We start from the raw sequence: 16,859 nt of genomic DNA on the forward strand, positions 1-16,859 counted from the left end.
AGTTTTTTTATCCCAGAACTAACTTTTTTAGAATCTATGTGTAAGAATATATACACTAACACGTATAAAGTAGATAGCTAATCGGAACCTGCTATAAAGCACAGGAAGCTCAGCTTGGTGCTCTGTGATGACCAAGATGGGTGGGATGGGGGGTTGAGTGGGAGGGAGGTCCAAGAGAGAGGGCATATATGTACACATGTAGCTGATTCACTTCATTGTACAGCAGAAACTAACACAACACTGTAAAGCAATTATGCTCCCATAAAAAAATTTAAAAAGAAAAGAAAATGTTAATCTGTTGATTTCAGCCTGTTCTTTCAAACTTCAGAAATTCTCTTTGATTCTAATTCAGAAGATACTCCTCTTCATTAATGCCACTTTACAAATTTGAATCTCCTACATTATATATCTTCACTTAAGTCACAGATGACAGCATTTAAGAGGGAAGGTTCAAGGACAAAGTCCTGTGGCTTATCACAGGAACGTCCATTCAGGTTGATGACCTTCCATCAGTGAATTATATTTGACTTCAGTTGGTCAACCAACTACATCAGCATAATTGTACTACTTTTTCAACTGCTGTTTCTTCTTCATGAAGACATAATTTTAAAAAGTTAGTCAGATGTCTTGATAAAATGTATATATTTCCTGTTCCACCAGTCTAGTAAACTTCTCATGAATTTTCTTAAGGTTAGTTTGGCATAATTTCTTCTTAGTGAACTCAGGCTGGCTATCAATAGTTAGAGCTATCTGTTCTTAAAACATCTGTGTAATAATATATTCTAGGGACTTTTCAGTCTAATATGTCAGAGTAAGGACATCTTTGCTCCCTTCTCTGTAACCAATCAAAATTATAAGGAAAATGAGATATAGAAACCAAAACTCCACCTTTGATGAAAATTGAAAGCATTTTCTCATCCCAAAAAGTAAGGGCTCCCAAATGCAGTAAAAACTGTATCAGGGTGAAGAAGACACAAATGCACTAAAAATTGTATCAGGATGAAGAAGACACTGAGGATGCCTACTGTTCTGGATTTCAGGCCAAGAATAGAGTCCTAAAAGGTGGGTGGCAGGACCTGAGAGAACAAATGACCCTTGTTTTGAAACAAAATGGTTTTAAGGCTGGTAGTGAGAACATCCTGGAATACTGTTTGACCACCACAGAGTAGAGAGGAGGTAGAGACTGGAAAAATTAGAGGATACAATAGTACACATGTGTGCGTGCACACACTCACACACACACACATACACACACTACACCATACATAGAGGACTTTCTTATGAGTTATTTATAAGAATTTATATAGATAACAGATCACAAACTACTCACTTTCAACTACTTACTCTCAACTACTCACTACCATCCTACTCATTCTCTCAGTCCCTCCCCAAAATGATACTTTCACACATAGTAGTGCTAGTAAAGAACTCCTCTAATACAACTTCAAGTAACAATTGAAAAAATAATATGGTATTGATGCAAAATATGTTACAAGGAGAAGACATAACCAATAAAGGACTGTGTAACAACACACAAAACAAACATAGAATACATGAAAAGCTAAGTCAGCAGAAATCATAAAATGAATATAAGGAAAAATAATACTGCTATAGAAATGAAGGAGAATAGGTATGGGTGAAAATGTTCAGAGACATGGAAGACACACTTGAGAAAAATGAAATGGAAAATAACAGTTACAAATTACTAGAGAAAAATGGTAGATATGGAAGACAATGTTCTATTATATGTATAATCTGTGCTTCTAGGAAGATAACAGATCAAAGATATGTTTCAGGAAAGCTTTCCTGAAACAAAGACACTTGTGAATCCATAGGCTTAAAGGGCAACATGCTGTCCTAGGAAAAATTCATAAAGATAGACTAAGATATATCCTTGTAAAGTAACTGGTATTTGTAAATAAAAGACACATTCATATGGGTTTCTAGGCCATAAAATCACCCCTCCCCCATTATGTGAGAGATTCTCAGGCAGGTTTTAAATTTCTTCATACCAACATTCAGTGCTAGAACTGAATATAGCAACCAATGTCTATGTGGACATCAGAGAAAGAGAATGTGACCCACAAATTGTACAACAGCCCAAATATAATTTAAGTATAAACACAATTGACAGATAATTTTACACATGTAAGATGGTAAGAAATATGGTTCCCATGAACCCTTCTTAAAGGAACTTCCAGAGGACAGCCTTGAGATAACTAAGCAATGAAAAAAAAATGGATAAAAGGACTATTTTGAGAAGAGAGCCTATGTAAATATAGAACTATGACTAATCAACCATAGAAATTATGGCTGCATAAAAGCATGTAAATGCTATAAAACTTGACAATGCAGAAAAAGTAGTATAACAAATAAAAGTTGGGAGATGACAGGGACTGGTTATTTCTTCATAATTTATAGCAAGGAGTTAATAAATTCTATCTAAATAAATAGTTAAAATCTATTCTAAAATTTTTCCAACTCACCAGTCTATATTCTATGAAATCTATTCCTCCGGTTTGAAAAGTCTTCATTATGTTTTCTCTTCTCCATGATTCTTCAAAGAGTACTACAACGGTTCTGGGACCATATCTGCCAGTTCCTTTTAGCATCTTGGGTTAGTCTTCATCTAGAGCTAGAGATCTGAACGCTTTTAAAGCAGCCAAGGACAACAATCTTGATTTCACTGTATTCATGTTTTTATTTTTACCAATTCCAGGTGGTTTACTGGCATTTTTTCTCTCTTTTTTCTTCCTTCCCATCTACTAATCCAATTAACATTTATTCAGCTTTTACTATGAGTCAGATGCTGTGCAAGGATACTAGTTAGTTAGAAAGAATGCAGACAAGCCCCTGCCCTCAAGAAGTTCAGTCTAGTGAGGAAGCAGACAAATAACTCTAATACAAATAAATGCTCTTAATAACATGAGCACCCTCCCCCCACCCCAAGAAAAGCTAAAGTTATCTGCATGATTCTGGAAATATTCTATGGAGAAAATAGCACTTCATCTGGGTCTTAAAGACTAAGCAGGTCTTTATCAGGCAGCAAAATAAGAAAAGAACATTCCAGGTAGAGAGTAAAAAATAAGCAAAGACATAGAAGGAATGATGATCACTTTTGTTTGATGGTAATGGGAACATACTGGAAAAGTGAGGGGTAGAAGTGGCCCTAGAGACTGTTTTCTGGGTTGAAGATAAAGTCCACTCTTCTGGGTACAACAGGTTCCCCTTGGGTTCAGCAGTACCACACTTATGTTTGATCCCTCACTGCAAGACATCAGCCCTCCATGATACCTACCCTCTTTTATTTGCCCCCAGCAAACACTCCACACTGCCAAGAAGCACTCCAGTTGAGAATTGGATTGATGACCCCAGTGAATAGCACACAGCCCTGGCCAGTTCCCACAGGCTGCAGGCTGCCCACTCCTGGTTCCAATACAGTTCTCTCAGGGAGTGCTTCCCAGCCCCCACCCTTCCTGTATCTTACCTTCATTTCCAGGGCCTCTGGCACCTTCTTGCCTTCCCAAGCCCAACTCCGCTTTGTGAAGTAGTTGACAGTGGCAAATTCAATCAGCGCAGAAAATACAAAGGCATAACAGACGGCTATGAACCAATCCATGGCCGTCGCATATGCCACTTTAGGTAAGGAGTTTCTGGCACTGATACTCAAGGTGGTCATGGTGAGAACAGTGGTGACACCTGGGGAGAGAGAAAATGAGAACCAGTTGCCAGTGAAAGACATTTAGAGCATATCTGATGATATCACCAACTTCCTGCTTGAAAGGAGGAGCTACACCCCACCCAAAATGGCCCCTTTAAAGTAAAAACCAGAGAATGTCAAAACAGAATGGTTCTACCTAGTAACCACCCCATCCCAATTATCACAGGAATAGGAATCTCCAGTATAGCACTTAAAAGTTGTCCTCTAACCTCTGCTTAAACATTTCCATTGAAAAGTAGGTAACCTATTTCATTGTAAGAGAGCTTTCTAATTAGAAAAATCTACCTTATGAACTGAAACCTGCCTTTCTCTAACTCCTGACCCACTGACTGATCTCAGAGCTCTCTCTGGCGACACAAGAAAGAAAAGTCTGCTTCTTCATTTCTGGGATGGGACTTCAGAGAGTTGGAGAGGGTGGCCATAGTTCCTTGTGTGTCTGTTCATCTCCAGAACATGGCCAGTTCCTTCTTTCGTTTCTCCTCCTTCCCCATTCTGGTAGTTATCTTCTGAACAGACCAGAACTGAGCCCAAGACTCAGGACATGGTCTGAGCTTAGTAGGAGTTTCATTTCCCTTATTGTGGACACTATTCTCCTAATAACACAACAAACTATTGCGGAAAATTGTTCTTCAGCTGCATCACAGTCTAGGTCCTACTGAATTTGTGAACAACTAAAACTATTCTAACAACTGTTTCTTATGAGTTTTTGACAAACCACAGCTTGCTTTTAAATGGATTGCTTCTTTTTCTTGGTGGTGTTTATTAACCTAAATTTAAGGCTTTCTTTTATTCACTTTTAAATTCTATTAAAAAATTTATTTCTAATCTGTTCATATATTAGATATACATATGAGCTATATAGTGTTGTGGTTAACAATATGAGCTTTAGAGTCAAACTGAAATAGACTCAAATTCTGGCAATCCCACTTACTTGTAATATGACCTTGAACAAGGTGTTTTACCCCTCTAAGTTTTGTCATGTGTAAAATGTGTGTGATGATACCAGACTCAGAGATTTGTTGGGGAATCAAATGAGATAGATGATGTTCATAAAGCCCACAGCACAATATCTGGCACAGAATACTCACTCAATAAATAGCAGCTTCTATAATTAACATCACTCTTATTTTTACTGTTGTTATTAACAATAGTATTGCCATAATTATATAATTAATTATAGTAGTCTAAATTATAATCACATTTTAACAATAATAATAGTAATTTTATAATTGTTAGCAAGAGTATTCTAGTCTTGAATATCTACACTAGAAGTAGGAAGTCCTCAATTCTGCCACTTACTTGCTTTGTATCTTGGGCAACTTCTTTAATCTCTCCTTGCCTTTTTCTCCCCATCTATGAATATTCCCTACTGTCTCCCCCAGAATTTTGATGGTGCAGTTGTGTACCCAAAATCATCCAGAATTGAGGAAGAAGGAATAGTCAGAACCTCTTTCTGATTCCTCAAGAAGGTGGGGAATGTGACCCTCATGAGCCTGGGTCAAATAGGGCATGGAAGGTAGTCCTAATGGGGTGAGAGATGTTACACAGAGAAGCAAGCAGATGTGGCCTATTAACTATTAACTCTACCCAGAGAGACAGCCATGTGTGCTGCAGCCTCTGGACCCTCCTTTCATATCTTGATTCCTTGAGTACCTTACTTACATATTTACTATATAAATGAAAATCCAGACTGGAAAAGACTTAATACAGTTTCAGCAGACAGATCCTAAAGGAGCACCTTTGCACAAACTAGGCAGAGAGTTAGAAAAAACACATTTTAAACCCTGTCAGGAATTAGCCATACAGCTAGCACCTCATAACAAACTATCTGAATTTGTAGCCTGGTAAATTCTGAGAATTGATCTAAGGCTCAGTAACCCTCTGATCACACGGAGCAAGAAGTGATTCACAGAAGAAACACGTTATCTCATTTATGATTATCAGCAAATGCAATTGTCCACACTCGCACATTCATGGCAGTAACAAAGCATGGATGGAGGGAATTATGTTACAACACAAGTATTTTTGTGCCATATCTCAGTAGAGATGTTTAGAACTCTAGTCTCTAAGGCTTAATTAAAACTGTCATCTTGTGAAGAGCTCTTAGCTAGTCAGAGCTAGTAGGACCCTCAATCAAGAATTTGGGGCACTTCATGGATGGACAAAGATGTTTGGCATTTTAAAAGAGATCCAGGGGCTTCCCTGGTGGCGCAGTGGTTGAGAGTCCACCTGCCGATGCAGGGGACACGGGTTCATGCCCTGGTCCGGGAAGATCCCACATGCCGCGGAGCGGCTGGGCCCGTGAGCCATGGCCGCTGAGCCTGTGCGTCCAGAGCCTGTGCTCCACAATGGGAGAGGCCACAACAGTGAGAGGCCCATGTACCACAAAAACAAACAAACAAAAAACAAACAAACAAACAAACAAAGAGATCCAGGCCTGCCACCCAGTGCTTCTCTTTCAAGACTCTTCTATAAAGTCTTTTTGTGACTGCCCTCCTCACTTCCTTTGAGCACTTCTAAAAGTCTAATATGCTTCTTTGATTATGAATGTCTGTCCCACTCAACTAAAGTTGCTTGAGATAATGCAAGATAATCTCCCCATCTCAAAACCCTTAACTTAGTTCAGATCTGTAAAGTCCTTCTTGCCATATAAGCTAACATTCACAAATTCCAGAGATTAGGACATGGGTATCATTGGGGGGCACTATTAAGCCTACGACAGTCCTAGTTCTAACCCTTAATTTCACTCAGACTAAAAGTCTTTCTTGTGTAACCTTAAAACTCAAATTCTTATCTACCAAGACTAGTAGTCCATCTATCCATCCATTTTCCTGCTACAACAGTATAAGCTCATGTGATTAACATTCCAGTTTTCACTTCCTTCTTCCATTTGGGCCACTGAGTATTTTCTTTCATTTCTTATGAGTTCAGGTATTAAAAAAGAGTGTTTTCTATATTTTATCTGCTTTTCTTAGGATTTTGTAGCGGAAGATTTTTCAGGGTATCTAGTTTGTAATATTTCCAAAAATTGCACATCTTTAATCTACTCCTATATAGATTCTGCTCCCCCAACTCCACTAGAACTGTTCTTTTCAAATAACTAGCAACCAAGCATATCATGATACCCAACAGTTTTCATCTGCATTTTACCTAAACACACAGAATTCACCCCAGAGGATTATTCCCTTCTTCTTGAAACACTCACCTCTCGACTTCTATGATATCACACCCTTCTAATTATTTTTCTTTTTTCTTACTTTACAGGTTATTATTTCTCTTCCTCCACTACTGTCTCCTCTTCTACCTGATCTAAAATGCTTCTTCTTTCTGAAACAACATTATTTACTCTCTAACTACACAGTAAAGCTTCAGGATATCAGTAGGAAATATTGGTAGAAAAGTCTTCTTTGTGAGTACTCAGTGTATCCAAGTACATGGAGACAGTTTAGTAGATTAAAGGAGTTAATTAATGTTTATCTCCTAAAAAAAATCTTACAGTGGGAAAAACAGGCAGAAAATGTTTTATGTGTTTTAATTCTCCCAGGGAAAAGTGCTAATGACATGTAAATCTCTTCCTAGACAACAGTAAATTCCTATTGAAGAAAATTTCTCTAATTGTAGGTACTATTTTAAAAACCTTCAAACTCTGTATAGCTCTTACTGAATATCAGATAATTCATACTTTCAGAAGGCTAGAGGAGAAGCAGCAAAGTCAGATGGTCCTATAAAAAAATGGGTCATAAGAAAGCCCCAATCTACTTCTCTGTTGTCAGCTTCGTTTCCCACCCTTCACTTTCTCTAGCTCTGCCCACTAATTTCCTCTTCTTTTCACTGAAGGCTCCATCCCTCTTCAGCTCCTGAAGCAAACCTGACTGAGACAGGAAGCATTTCAGTAAATCTTAATACTCCAACACTCTTATTTCCACTGCCTTTAAAGAATTCAGTTGCTAGAAACACCAAGATCCAGTGACTTAGTTACTAATGCTGGGCTCAGGTGTTCCTCACATTCACTCCAGTAATGGTTCTTCCACCTTCCTCACCCCTGCCCCTGCCCCATTCTCCATAAAACAACACTCACCAAAGACCGTGCGGGCAGGGACAGACTCTCTGTTGAGCCAGAAAGACACTTGTGACAGAATGACAGTCATGATACATGGCAAGTAGGTCTGGATCACAAAGTAGCCAATTTTTCGCTTGAGATGGAAGTGGGTTGTCATGACGACATATTCTCCTGGAGAGTAAAATTAGACATTATGCAGCCAAATAAACATTGTTGGATCAAGGTGGGCCCCAATGCAGTTCACAGAGCTCCTTAACCTTATACTCAAAACAAGACATTGCAGCACCTCTCAGGTCCACGTAACCAGATCTCTTTAATAATCATGAAGTAGTACAGAGATGGGTTTTTTATTTTTTGGTGAAAATGTTACCAAACGCAAGTCTGTGTGCCCAATGCACAGTGAAGCCAAACAATACTGAAACACATCGGAGTCTGGAGCAGAGAAAGGATTATTGCAGGGCCATGCAAGGAGATGGGTAGCTCATGCCTTAAAAAACCCCAAACTCCCCAAAGGCTTTCAGCAAAGCTCTTTTAAAGGTCAGGTGAGGGAGGGGCGTGGTTAGTTGTTACAAACTTCTTAGTGTTGGATCCTTTGTTCTTGTAGCTGTCCACCTAGGTCACGTTGTTACCAAATGAAAGTCTGTGTGCCCAATGCACAGTGAGGCCAAACAATATGAAAACATTGGAGTTTGGAGCAGAGAAAGGATTATTGCAGGGCCATGGGTGAGATGGTCATGTTACCAAAATGTTACCAAATGCAAGTCTGTGTGCCCAATGCATAGTGAGGCCAAACAATACTGAAACACGTCGCAGTCTGGAGCAAAGAAAGGATTATTGCAGGGCCATGCAAGGAGATAGGTGGCTCACGCCTTAAAAACCCTGAACTCCCCAAAAGCTTTCCACAAAGCCCTTTTATAGGAAAGGTGAGGGAGGGATGTGGTTAGTTGTTGCAAACTTCTTGGTGTCAGATCCTTTGTTCTTGAGGTCAGGTCATGGTCAGGTCATGATGTTCCTGTAAACCTCCACCAAAATAAATGTTATTCTCTGTTCTGACAAGAAAAGGAAGGGGAGGCATTTATTTCGGTCTCCATGCCTCCTTGCAGCTTTTAACAAATCCCATAAGCAAAGCAATGTCATTACCACTCGATTTACTTGTTCAAGGTTCCAAGGCTCCGAGGTCAGGTCCTAGCTAAGAGGAGGGGGCACTGTGCAGGCCGGTCACCCTGTCTGGGAATGTTCATTCAGCACCCAGTCTGGGTCCTCCCATCAGTGCCCAGGCCCAGCTGAAAAGGCAGGTCTCAGCTGGTGGTGCCCTTAGGGCCAGGTCCCCAGACCCTGCCCAGCCATCATTACTGACGGAGCCAGGCGCCCAGGACCCAGCTGGCCCTCAGGATTTTATTTAAACTGGAGAGAATCTGACGCTTCCATGGACTGTGACGAATGGAGATTGCCACCACTATTACGTTGCTGAGGTGGGGATGGGGGAGAGGTTCACTGCTGCTTCAAGGCCTGAGCCTGGCCAGTGGGCAGTGGTAGAGGGGGCTCTGGAGCTCTGTGGGACACAGCCCTCAGCCTGTCCCCAGGCCCCCTAGATTACCTGCCAGGCCACCCAGCTCACCCACTGCCCTGAGGCCAGAAAGCCTGGAGGGCCTGGGGAGAAGGCCGCCATCCACACTCTCACCACACTCTCTGACTCGAGGACCCCTGTGAGCTGACTGTTGTCTGAGTGGGCCCTCTGACCCCCGTGGCAAGGGTCTCATGCTAACCACTGTGCGCCTGCCCTGCCCCTGTTACATCCTAGGAGGGCACTGCAGGGCCGTGGACAGCAGCCGATCTGAGGGGTTCACACCATCCAGTAGCAGATGCCTGGCATGTGGGTGGGCAGAGGCCGGCATCTTGGGCCCCAGGCCCGGGCACCAAATGTCCCCTGTACTGGCGTGGAGAGACTATTTGGGGAGAGTGTCAAATCCTGTATCCTAGTGCAGTAGCCCCGGCCAGCTCGTCTGTCCAGGCTTGCACTGCCCCACCTCGGGGACGGCTTGGTAGGAGCAGGCAGGCCAGGCAGCTGCATTATTTCCTCCGGGGCCATTTCCTGTCCTCCCTGACCTTGGGGAGGGCAAACACCCCAGCTTCCTGGCCTCCCCTTGCTGCCAGAGGCGCCCTCACAATGCCTGTGCTGGGGCCTTGCACATCAGATGCAATGAGCGACCACCCCTATTACAAGGTCACAATGTTCCAGCCGTAGCACCTTCAACTGGCATTTCACACCAGCAGAGGGTCTCCCAAATTCACAGTTACAACATTGCCATCTCCACCAGTCTGCTGGTCTACCTGTCAGTGTGCCTGCATGGAGACCTGAAACACCCCATACTCAGACTCACCCAAGACAACAAGCTGCAATGTGTGTGTGTGCCTGAGGCTGCTGCAGCACACTGCTCTTCCAGGCCTTGGGTGGCAACTGCTGGGGCAAATGGGGAGAGCACATAAACGAGGCCAGTCCTGAGGACAATGACCCAGGGAAACTGCCACTGTGGGGACCACTGTGACGCTGACTGTTGGTGGGATGGGACCATTAGTGTGCCCGCATTGTCCTTATTACAAAAATATACGCTTAACAGAGCAATTTTGACACGAGTTCATTCAAATATATTAATGTCCTCATGTAAATAATAATTAATAATAATAATAATAATAATAATAATGAAAAATAATCTCTTCTATAGCATTTGCTATGTAACATTCTTAAAGTATTTAATCTTCACAATAACCCTATGAGGTCGGTACTATTGTTATACTCATTTATGGGTCAATAAACTGAGGCAAAGAGAGACTGAGCAATTTGCAGAAGATTACCCAGCTAGTAAGTAGTAGAGCCTGAATTCAACTCCAGATGGGTTGGCTCCACAGCTTATGCTTTCTAACCACTACACTCTGCTGTTTGAATGAATTTATTGGGTTAAAACCTAAAGTTCACATAGCAGAATATGGGCTGGCCTACATCACCCCTCTTCAAAATAAGAGTGAACACGTGTTAAGCTCTTACTGTATAACAAACAACTTTGAGTGTTTTTGGAGTATTAACTTTATACCCTCCCATCAACTCTGTAATCCAATAGTTAATTATCAGTTAATTATAATTATCAAATTATGCTGGATTTGTCAGAAGCGTTTTACATATTGAGCACTCCATCCTCCTGGAATGAATCTCTTCACCAAACTTCTAGGCCATGTTGCTCTTCTGGTTTCCCTCTTACATCATGACCTGTCCAATATCCTTTGCTGGTTCCTTTAAATTCTCAACATTTGAGATTGTCATGACTCAGTACTCTTTCCTGTCTTACTCCCTTGGCATTCTTATCCAGGCCTGTATCTTTAAATAATATCTTCAATTTTGATAATGCCCCAATGTATATTTTCTGCCTGGGCTTCCTACTTGTTATGGGTTGAACTATGTCTCCTGGAAAGATATGGTGAATTCGTACCCTGAATACCTCAAAATGTGACCTTCTTTAAAAAGAGGCTTGTTGCAGATATAGCTAGTTAAGATGAGGTCATACTGGAGTAGGATGGGACCTAATACACTATGACTGATGCTCTCTTTTCAAAAGAAGAGAGAGACACAGGGAGATGTGTGATGACAGAGGCAGAGAGTGTAATAGGGGCGGGGCAGGTACAAGCTATAGCAGCCCCGCTCAGCCATTGGTTGGTGTCACAGTGGGCTCCTCCCCAAGCAAGCAACCATTAGCAGTCAACTGTCAACAAACTACCGTTAGTGGTCCCACTCAACCATTGGTTGTTATTCCTTGCTCCAACAACTGATCTCCTGATTTATTGGCCTGTCGTGTGGCAAGCAGAATGAGCTTGGGCTTGGTAACAAATTTTTGGCAAAGCTAGCCAGGAGCCTTGCTGCTTGTGGCCAGCCAGCCCAGGTTGGGGAATTTTTGGGTAAGGCCCTAGCAGCTGCTGGGACCACATGTCCTGAGGATCTTCTCTTCAAAATTCCCTGAAGTGGCACCAGCTGCCCCAGCGCTTGGCAGTTGGAGCAAGGAACCAACATTTGGGAGCCGATGGGCTCCATATAGTAGGGTAAGTCACTCTGGTGTGTACAACCGGGAACATTTTCCCCTCTCAATTTGGGCTTTTGCTCTAAGGGACAAGCCAATTTGTTCATTTGATTGGGGTACCCTGTTGGAGAGGGGAATCGCTGTTGGACTCTACCTGATTTGTGAACTGATTCATTTGCTTTTGTTTTGTGTTCATTTGCTTTTTTTGTTTGTTTGTTTGTATTTGCAGTATGCAGCCCTCTCACTGTTGTGGCCTCTCCCGTTGCGGAGCACAGGCTCCGGACGCACAGGCTCAGTGGCCATGGCTCACGGGCCCAGCCGCTCCACGGCATGTGAGATCTTCCTGGACTGGGGCACGAACCCGTGTCCCCTGCATCGGCAGGCGGACTCTCAACCACTGTGCCACCAGGGAAGCCCATCATGTCCTTTCTTTACTGGAGCAGAAAGGGGGCTATTGGCTGACTTCGGAGAGAATGGGAAAGTCCAAGCTATTCTCCTGGACAATCCCAACGTGAGACTTCAGGTCACTTCAGCCCTAAATCCAGCCACATTTCTCCCAATTGATGTTGCACAATCCCCAGAGCACGACTGCCTACACGTCATCAAGCTAGTGTATTCTAACAGACCTTGGCTGAGCCAGATATGGAATTGTTCACCAATGGAAGCAGCTTCATGGACCAAAGTAGGTGATGCACTAGGTATGTGATGGTAAACCTTGAAAGGATTGTTGAAGCAAAAGCCCTTCCCCCAGGGAGCTCAGCTCAGAAGGTAGAAATCATTGCTCTGACAACAGCCCTGCTCCTCGCTAAAGGGAAGCAAGTAAATATATACACAGACTCTCACTATGCATTCTCTGTGGTGCATGCTCATGGGGCAAACTGGAAAGAAAGGGGGCTTCTCATTTCAAACAATAAAGACATAAAACATGCTTCTGAAATCCTGTCACTATTAGAAGCAGTCCATAAGCCCTCACAAGTGGTTGTAATGCACTGCCCAGGCCACCAGAAGGGTGAGACTCATATAATAAAGGGCAGTCAGTTAGCTGACCAAGCTGCAAAGAAAGCAGCAAAGGAATGGGGTTAACAATCCATGATATGGTCACTTCTCCCACAGATCGACTTGTCAAAATACCAGCCAGTGTATTCAGGAAAGGAGAAGGAGAGAGCCAAAGAATGGGGTTTCACTCTTGATCACACCTCACTTGGCTAGAACTGTAAAGTACAAGGAATTATTTTGATTCCTGAGGGCCTCTTGGACACTGTGCTGCAGCACATTCATAATAGTACCCATTATGGGAGAGATGCCACCTTACAACAGATTTAAAGATATATAATGGGGCCTAACCTACAAAGGGCCATCCAGCAAGTCACTCAAAATTGCATGATTTATGCTAAAAATAACACAGAAACTGCTGTCACACTTCCCCAGATGGGGACTCAGCACAGAGGAACCTACCCCACCGAGGACTGGCAAATAGACTTTACTCAAATGCCTTGAGCCACAGGAAATCTCAGGTACCTGCTAGTATTTATGGATACTTTTTCAGGATGGGTGGAGGCATATCGCCCCAGGACAGAAAAAGCCTCCAAAGTGGTTAGAGTCCTCCTTAAGGACATTATCCCCTGATCTGGAGTGCCTAACTCCCTTCAAAGTGATAATGGGCCTGCTTTTGTCTCTAGCATAACCCAACAAATGTCTAAAGCACTGCAAATGAATTGGATGCTACATTCATCCTGGAGACTAAAATCAACAGGAAAAACCGAGAAAATGAATTATACATTAAAAAGGAGCATTGCTAAAATATGTCAAGAGACTAATTTAACTTGGGATAAGGCCTTGCCAGTTGCCCTGCTATGGATCAGAGTGGCTCCCAGAAGCAGGCTTAAATTAAGCCCCTTTGCAATATTGTACGGTAGGCCATTCCAGGTGTCTGCCCGGGTGGGAGAATCTATAAATGCTCTGAAAGATCTAGCAGTTGCCAATTATGTTAAAGCTCTGGGCACTATACTAACCTCTGTTCATGAGTTTGTTGCCAGCAGGTGTGTCCATACAACTGAGGTAATGTTACATCCTTTCCAGCCCAGAAACTGAGTCCTCCTTAAAACCTGGAGGAAACAAGGGACTGAGTGCCAGCTGACCGCAAGGTGGACAGGACCACATGTGATATTACTTACCACACACTCATCTGTCAAGTTAGCTGGAGTAAAGCCATGGATTCATCACACTCGGGTTAAAGCAGCACCACTGTCATCAGAAAATGACCCAACTCCTGAGAGGCCTAGAGAGCAATGGGTTTATGAACCCTTAGAAGACTTAAGGTTGCTCTTCAAGAAGAATAAGTATTGAGGTTAAAATTTCATTGTAGAAGGAACTTCATCAGGTTCAAATAGTTGTAGATAAAAAGAATTGTATGGCTTACTAACATTTTTAAGGAATATTCTTGACCCAAAGCTGATCAACTCCAATTTCACAATCACCCCCTCATCTCCCCTGTTCAGTGGGAAGTAGCCAGAAAAATCGTTACCCCTTTCCCCACAAGACTGTGGAATGGACATTGACAGTGGGGAATTGTAATAGTGGTGGGGCAGGCGTGAGCTATAGCAGCCCCGCTCAGCCATTTGTTGGTGTTGCAGTGGGCCCCTCCCCCAGATGAGCAACTGTCAATGAGCGACCCGTCAGTGGTCCTGCTCAGTCATTGGTCAGCACTACAGTGGACTCCTCCCCCTCCCCCTCTTCTGTATAAAAGGAGCCTCCAGAAGGAACCAACCCAGCCAGCACCTTGGCTTCAGACTTCTAGCCTCCAGAACTAGGAGACATAAATCTCTGTTGTTTTAAGCCATTCAGTTTATGGTACTTTGATATGGCAAACCTAGGGTTCCCTATAATGCTCTACACCTATATATTCCATTACCCATTAGATATCACACTTGGGGATCTAATAGGTATCTTGACCTAACATGTCCAAACCTTAGCTCTTACTGTCTCCATTTCCTACCCCCTCCAAACTATCCCTTCCAACAGATTTTCCTATCTCAGTAAATGGTAGCTCTCAGGAGCACAAATCAAAATTCTTCAAAATCTTCAACATCATCGACCGCTCCCTCTCCCTCCCTCGTGCATGTTTCCATGCGTGCATACACAAATGCAGACATGGACACAGATACATTGACAGTTCTTCAACATATATTTATAATTTGAGCATTTCTCACCACTTCCGCTGTTACCACTTTGGACTAAGCTACCATCATCTCTTACTTAAGAGTACTGTAATAGCTTCCTAACGTGCCTTGCCTCTATACTTGTCCCCTACAACGCATTCTTAGCGTACCAGCCAAAATGAGTCTATTATAATAAAAGTCAGATTCAGTCTTTCTTTTGCTTAAGGCTCCCCAATAGTTTCCCATCTCTCAAAGAGTAAAAGGCAAATTTCCCCAAAGAGTCTCCAAAGGTCCATGCAATCTGATTGCTCTACTACCCTTCTCATTAGAGCTTCTTATTTTTCACCTCTCTCTCTCTCTCTCTCTCTCTCTCTGCCCCCATTTGGTTTCAGTATGTCTCCCAAATGAGGCAATTTCCCACTTTCCTACCTCACCCACTCCCTTGTACCTAAGCCTAGGAAGCACCATCTGGTTAGCCACAGCTCAATATACAATCCATATTGTGTGTGTATTCACATTCTAGCTTGTTTATGTGAACATGAAAAATACAAGTAGGCTTAGTTTTAATTTAGCAAAGAATTATCATACAAAATTGTAGAATTTCTTCATTATAACATTGGGGTTGCTTTTTTTTCTCTCTGCTGCTTTTTCAATCCTTTTATTTCTTTCTTTGTTCCCCACCCCCTCCCCTTCTCTCCTCCTTCTTCCCCTCTCTCCTATCTGTGTACATTTCAACTGCTTTCTTTCCCTGTCCTTCTGTTCACTCTTTTTCTCAGCTGAGGAGGCACTGAAGATTTATTTTTAACAATAGTTGGACTTTGATTAGCTTGGGGAATTTCCTCCCCTTCCGCATATTAGTCTCACACCCCTGAATTCCTTCCTGTCTATTAATCCTATATCTGATCATGTAAAATAGTTAATATTTATGAATAATATTTATTATATATTTTATATAAGTTATATTCTGTAGATATGAAAGGAAAGCAAGTGGACTTTTCAAAAGCTTATCAAATTAGCCATTGTTTTAAATAACTGAATATATTTTCTTAAGCCTCTCCTTTTCTATCCTTCTTTCCTTCGATTTCTATCTTGTTGTTTCTCTTCCAAAGAAGCAAAGAGAGTGATTTAAGATCAGCAAGGTGGTGGAATAGGACAGCCCCGGCTCTAGTACCCTGTCACAAAAATATGGTTTAGCAGCTACCCAAGGAAGAGAACACCTTTGTGAAAACCCCAGATCTAAGAAGTAAAACTGAAGCAGCACCCATCCAGGGCATGAAAACCAAGAAAAGTGATATTAGAAGGATAACAGAAGTGGTATCAATTTGTCGCCTTCTTCCCTCCCCCAGGCCAGCTCAGTGCAGCACCTAGAGGGTACCTCTGAGTCTATGGTTTCTCCAGTGGGGAAATGAGAACCCAAGGCAGATATCCAGGTTTCCTAGGCATTCCCCTGGAGGCCCACTTCTGGTTTGCCTCATGGGGAATGCTCTGGGAATTGGCAGGGCCAGATAATTTGGGGTCAGCTAGCACAAAGGAATATGGCATAACTTATAGCCAACATTGTGTGAATCTTGGAGGTGGTATCAGGTCCCCTGCCAGCATCATCGCCTGACCAAAAATACAGTCAGCAGTCTAAATTCAACTGCAAGGGAACCCAACCTCTGAGAGCAGCCCACAGCTCTGGCATACAGAGGAGTAGATACAAAAGCCCTACCCAACAGCGGAGCTCAAGCCAACTGCAGAACTCCAGCAGAGCCCTCTTCCAGTGGCAGTGAGCTATGCAATAGGGCCACGTCCCTTGGTGGCTGTTGCCTCACTGCACCAGAATGGTGACCTCAGGGGTCAACTGCTGCTCTGGC

General features: G+C 42.7%; 1 protein-coding gene across 1 annotated transcript in view; it reads right to left on the reverse strand.

Annotated features, from left to right (window-relative positions):
• The window catches only part of GABRA3 (gamma-aminobutyric acid type A receptor subunit alpha3), a gene marked incomplete at both ends in the record, with an annotated part of 137,598 nt that overhangs the window by 11,683 nt on the left and 109,056 nt on the right, over positions 1–16,859 (reverse strand). Inside the window, 2 exons of the mRNA XM_082610645.1 lie at positions 3,488–3,699; positions 7,800–7,952. Coding sequence (XP_082466771.1) covers positions 3,488–3,699; positions 7,800–7,952 — 365 coding nt within the window. The remainder of the gene's footprint in view (positions 1–3,487; positions 3,700–7,799; positions 7,953–16,859) is intronic.

This window comes from Mesoplodon mirus, assembly GCF_964341445.2.
Source record: "Mesoplodon mirus genome assembly, chromosome: X".
Lineage (NCBI taxonomy): Eukaryota > Metazoa > Chordata > Mammalia > Artiodactyla > Ziphiidae > Mesoplodon > Mesoplodon mirus.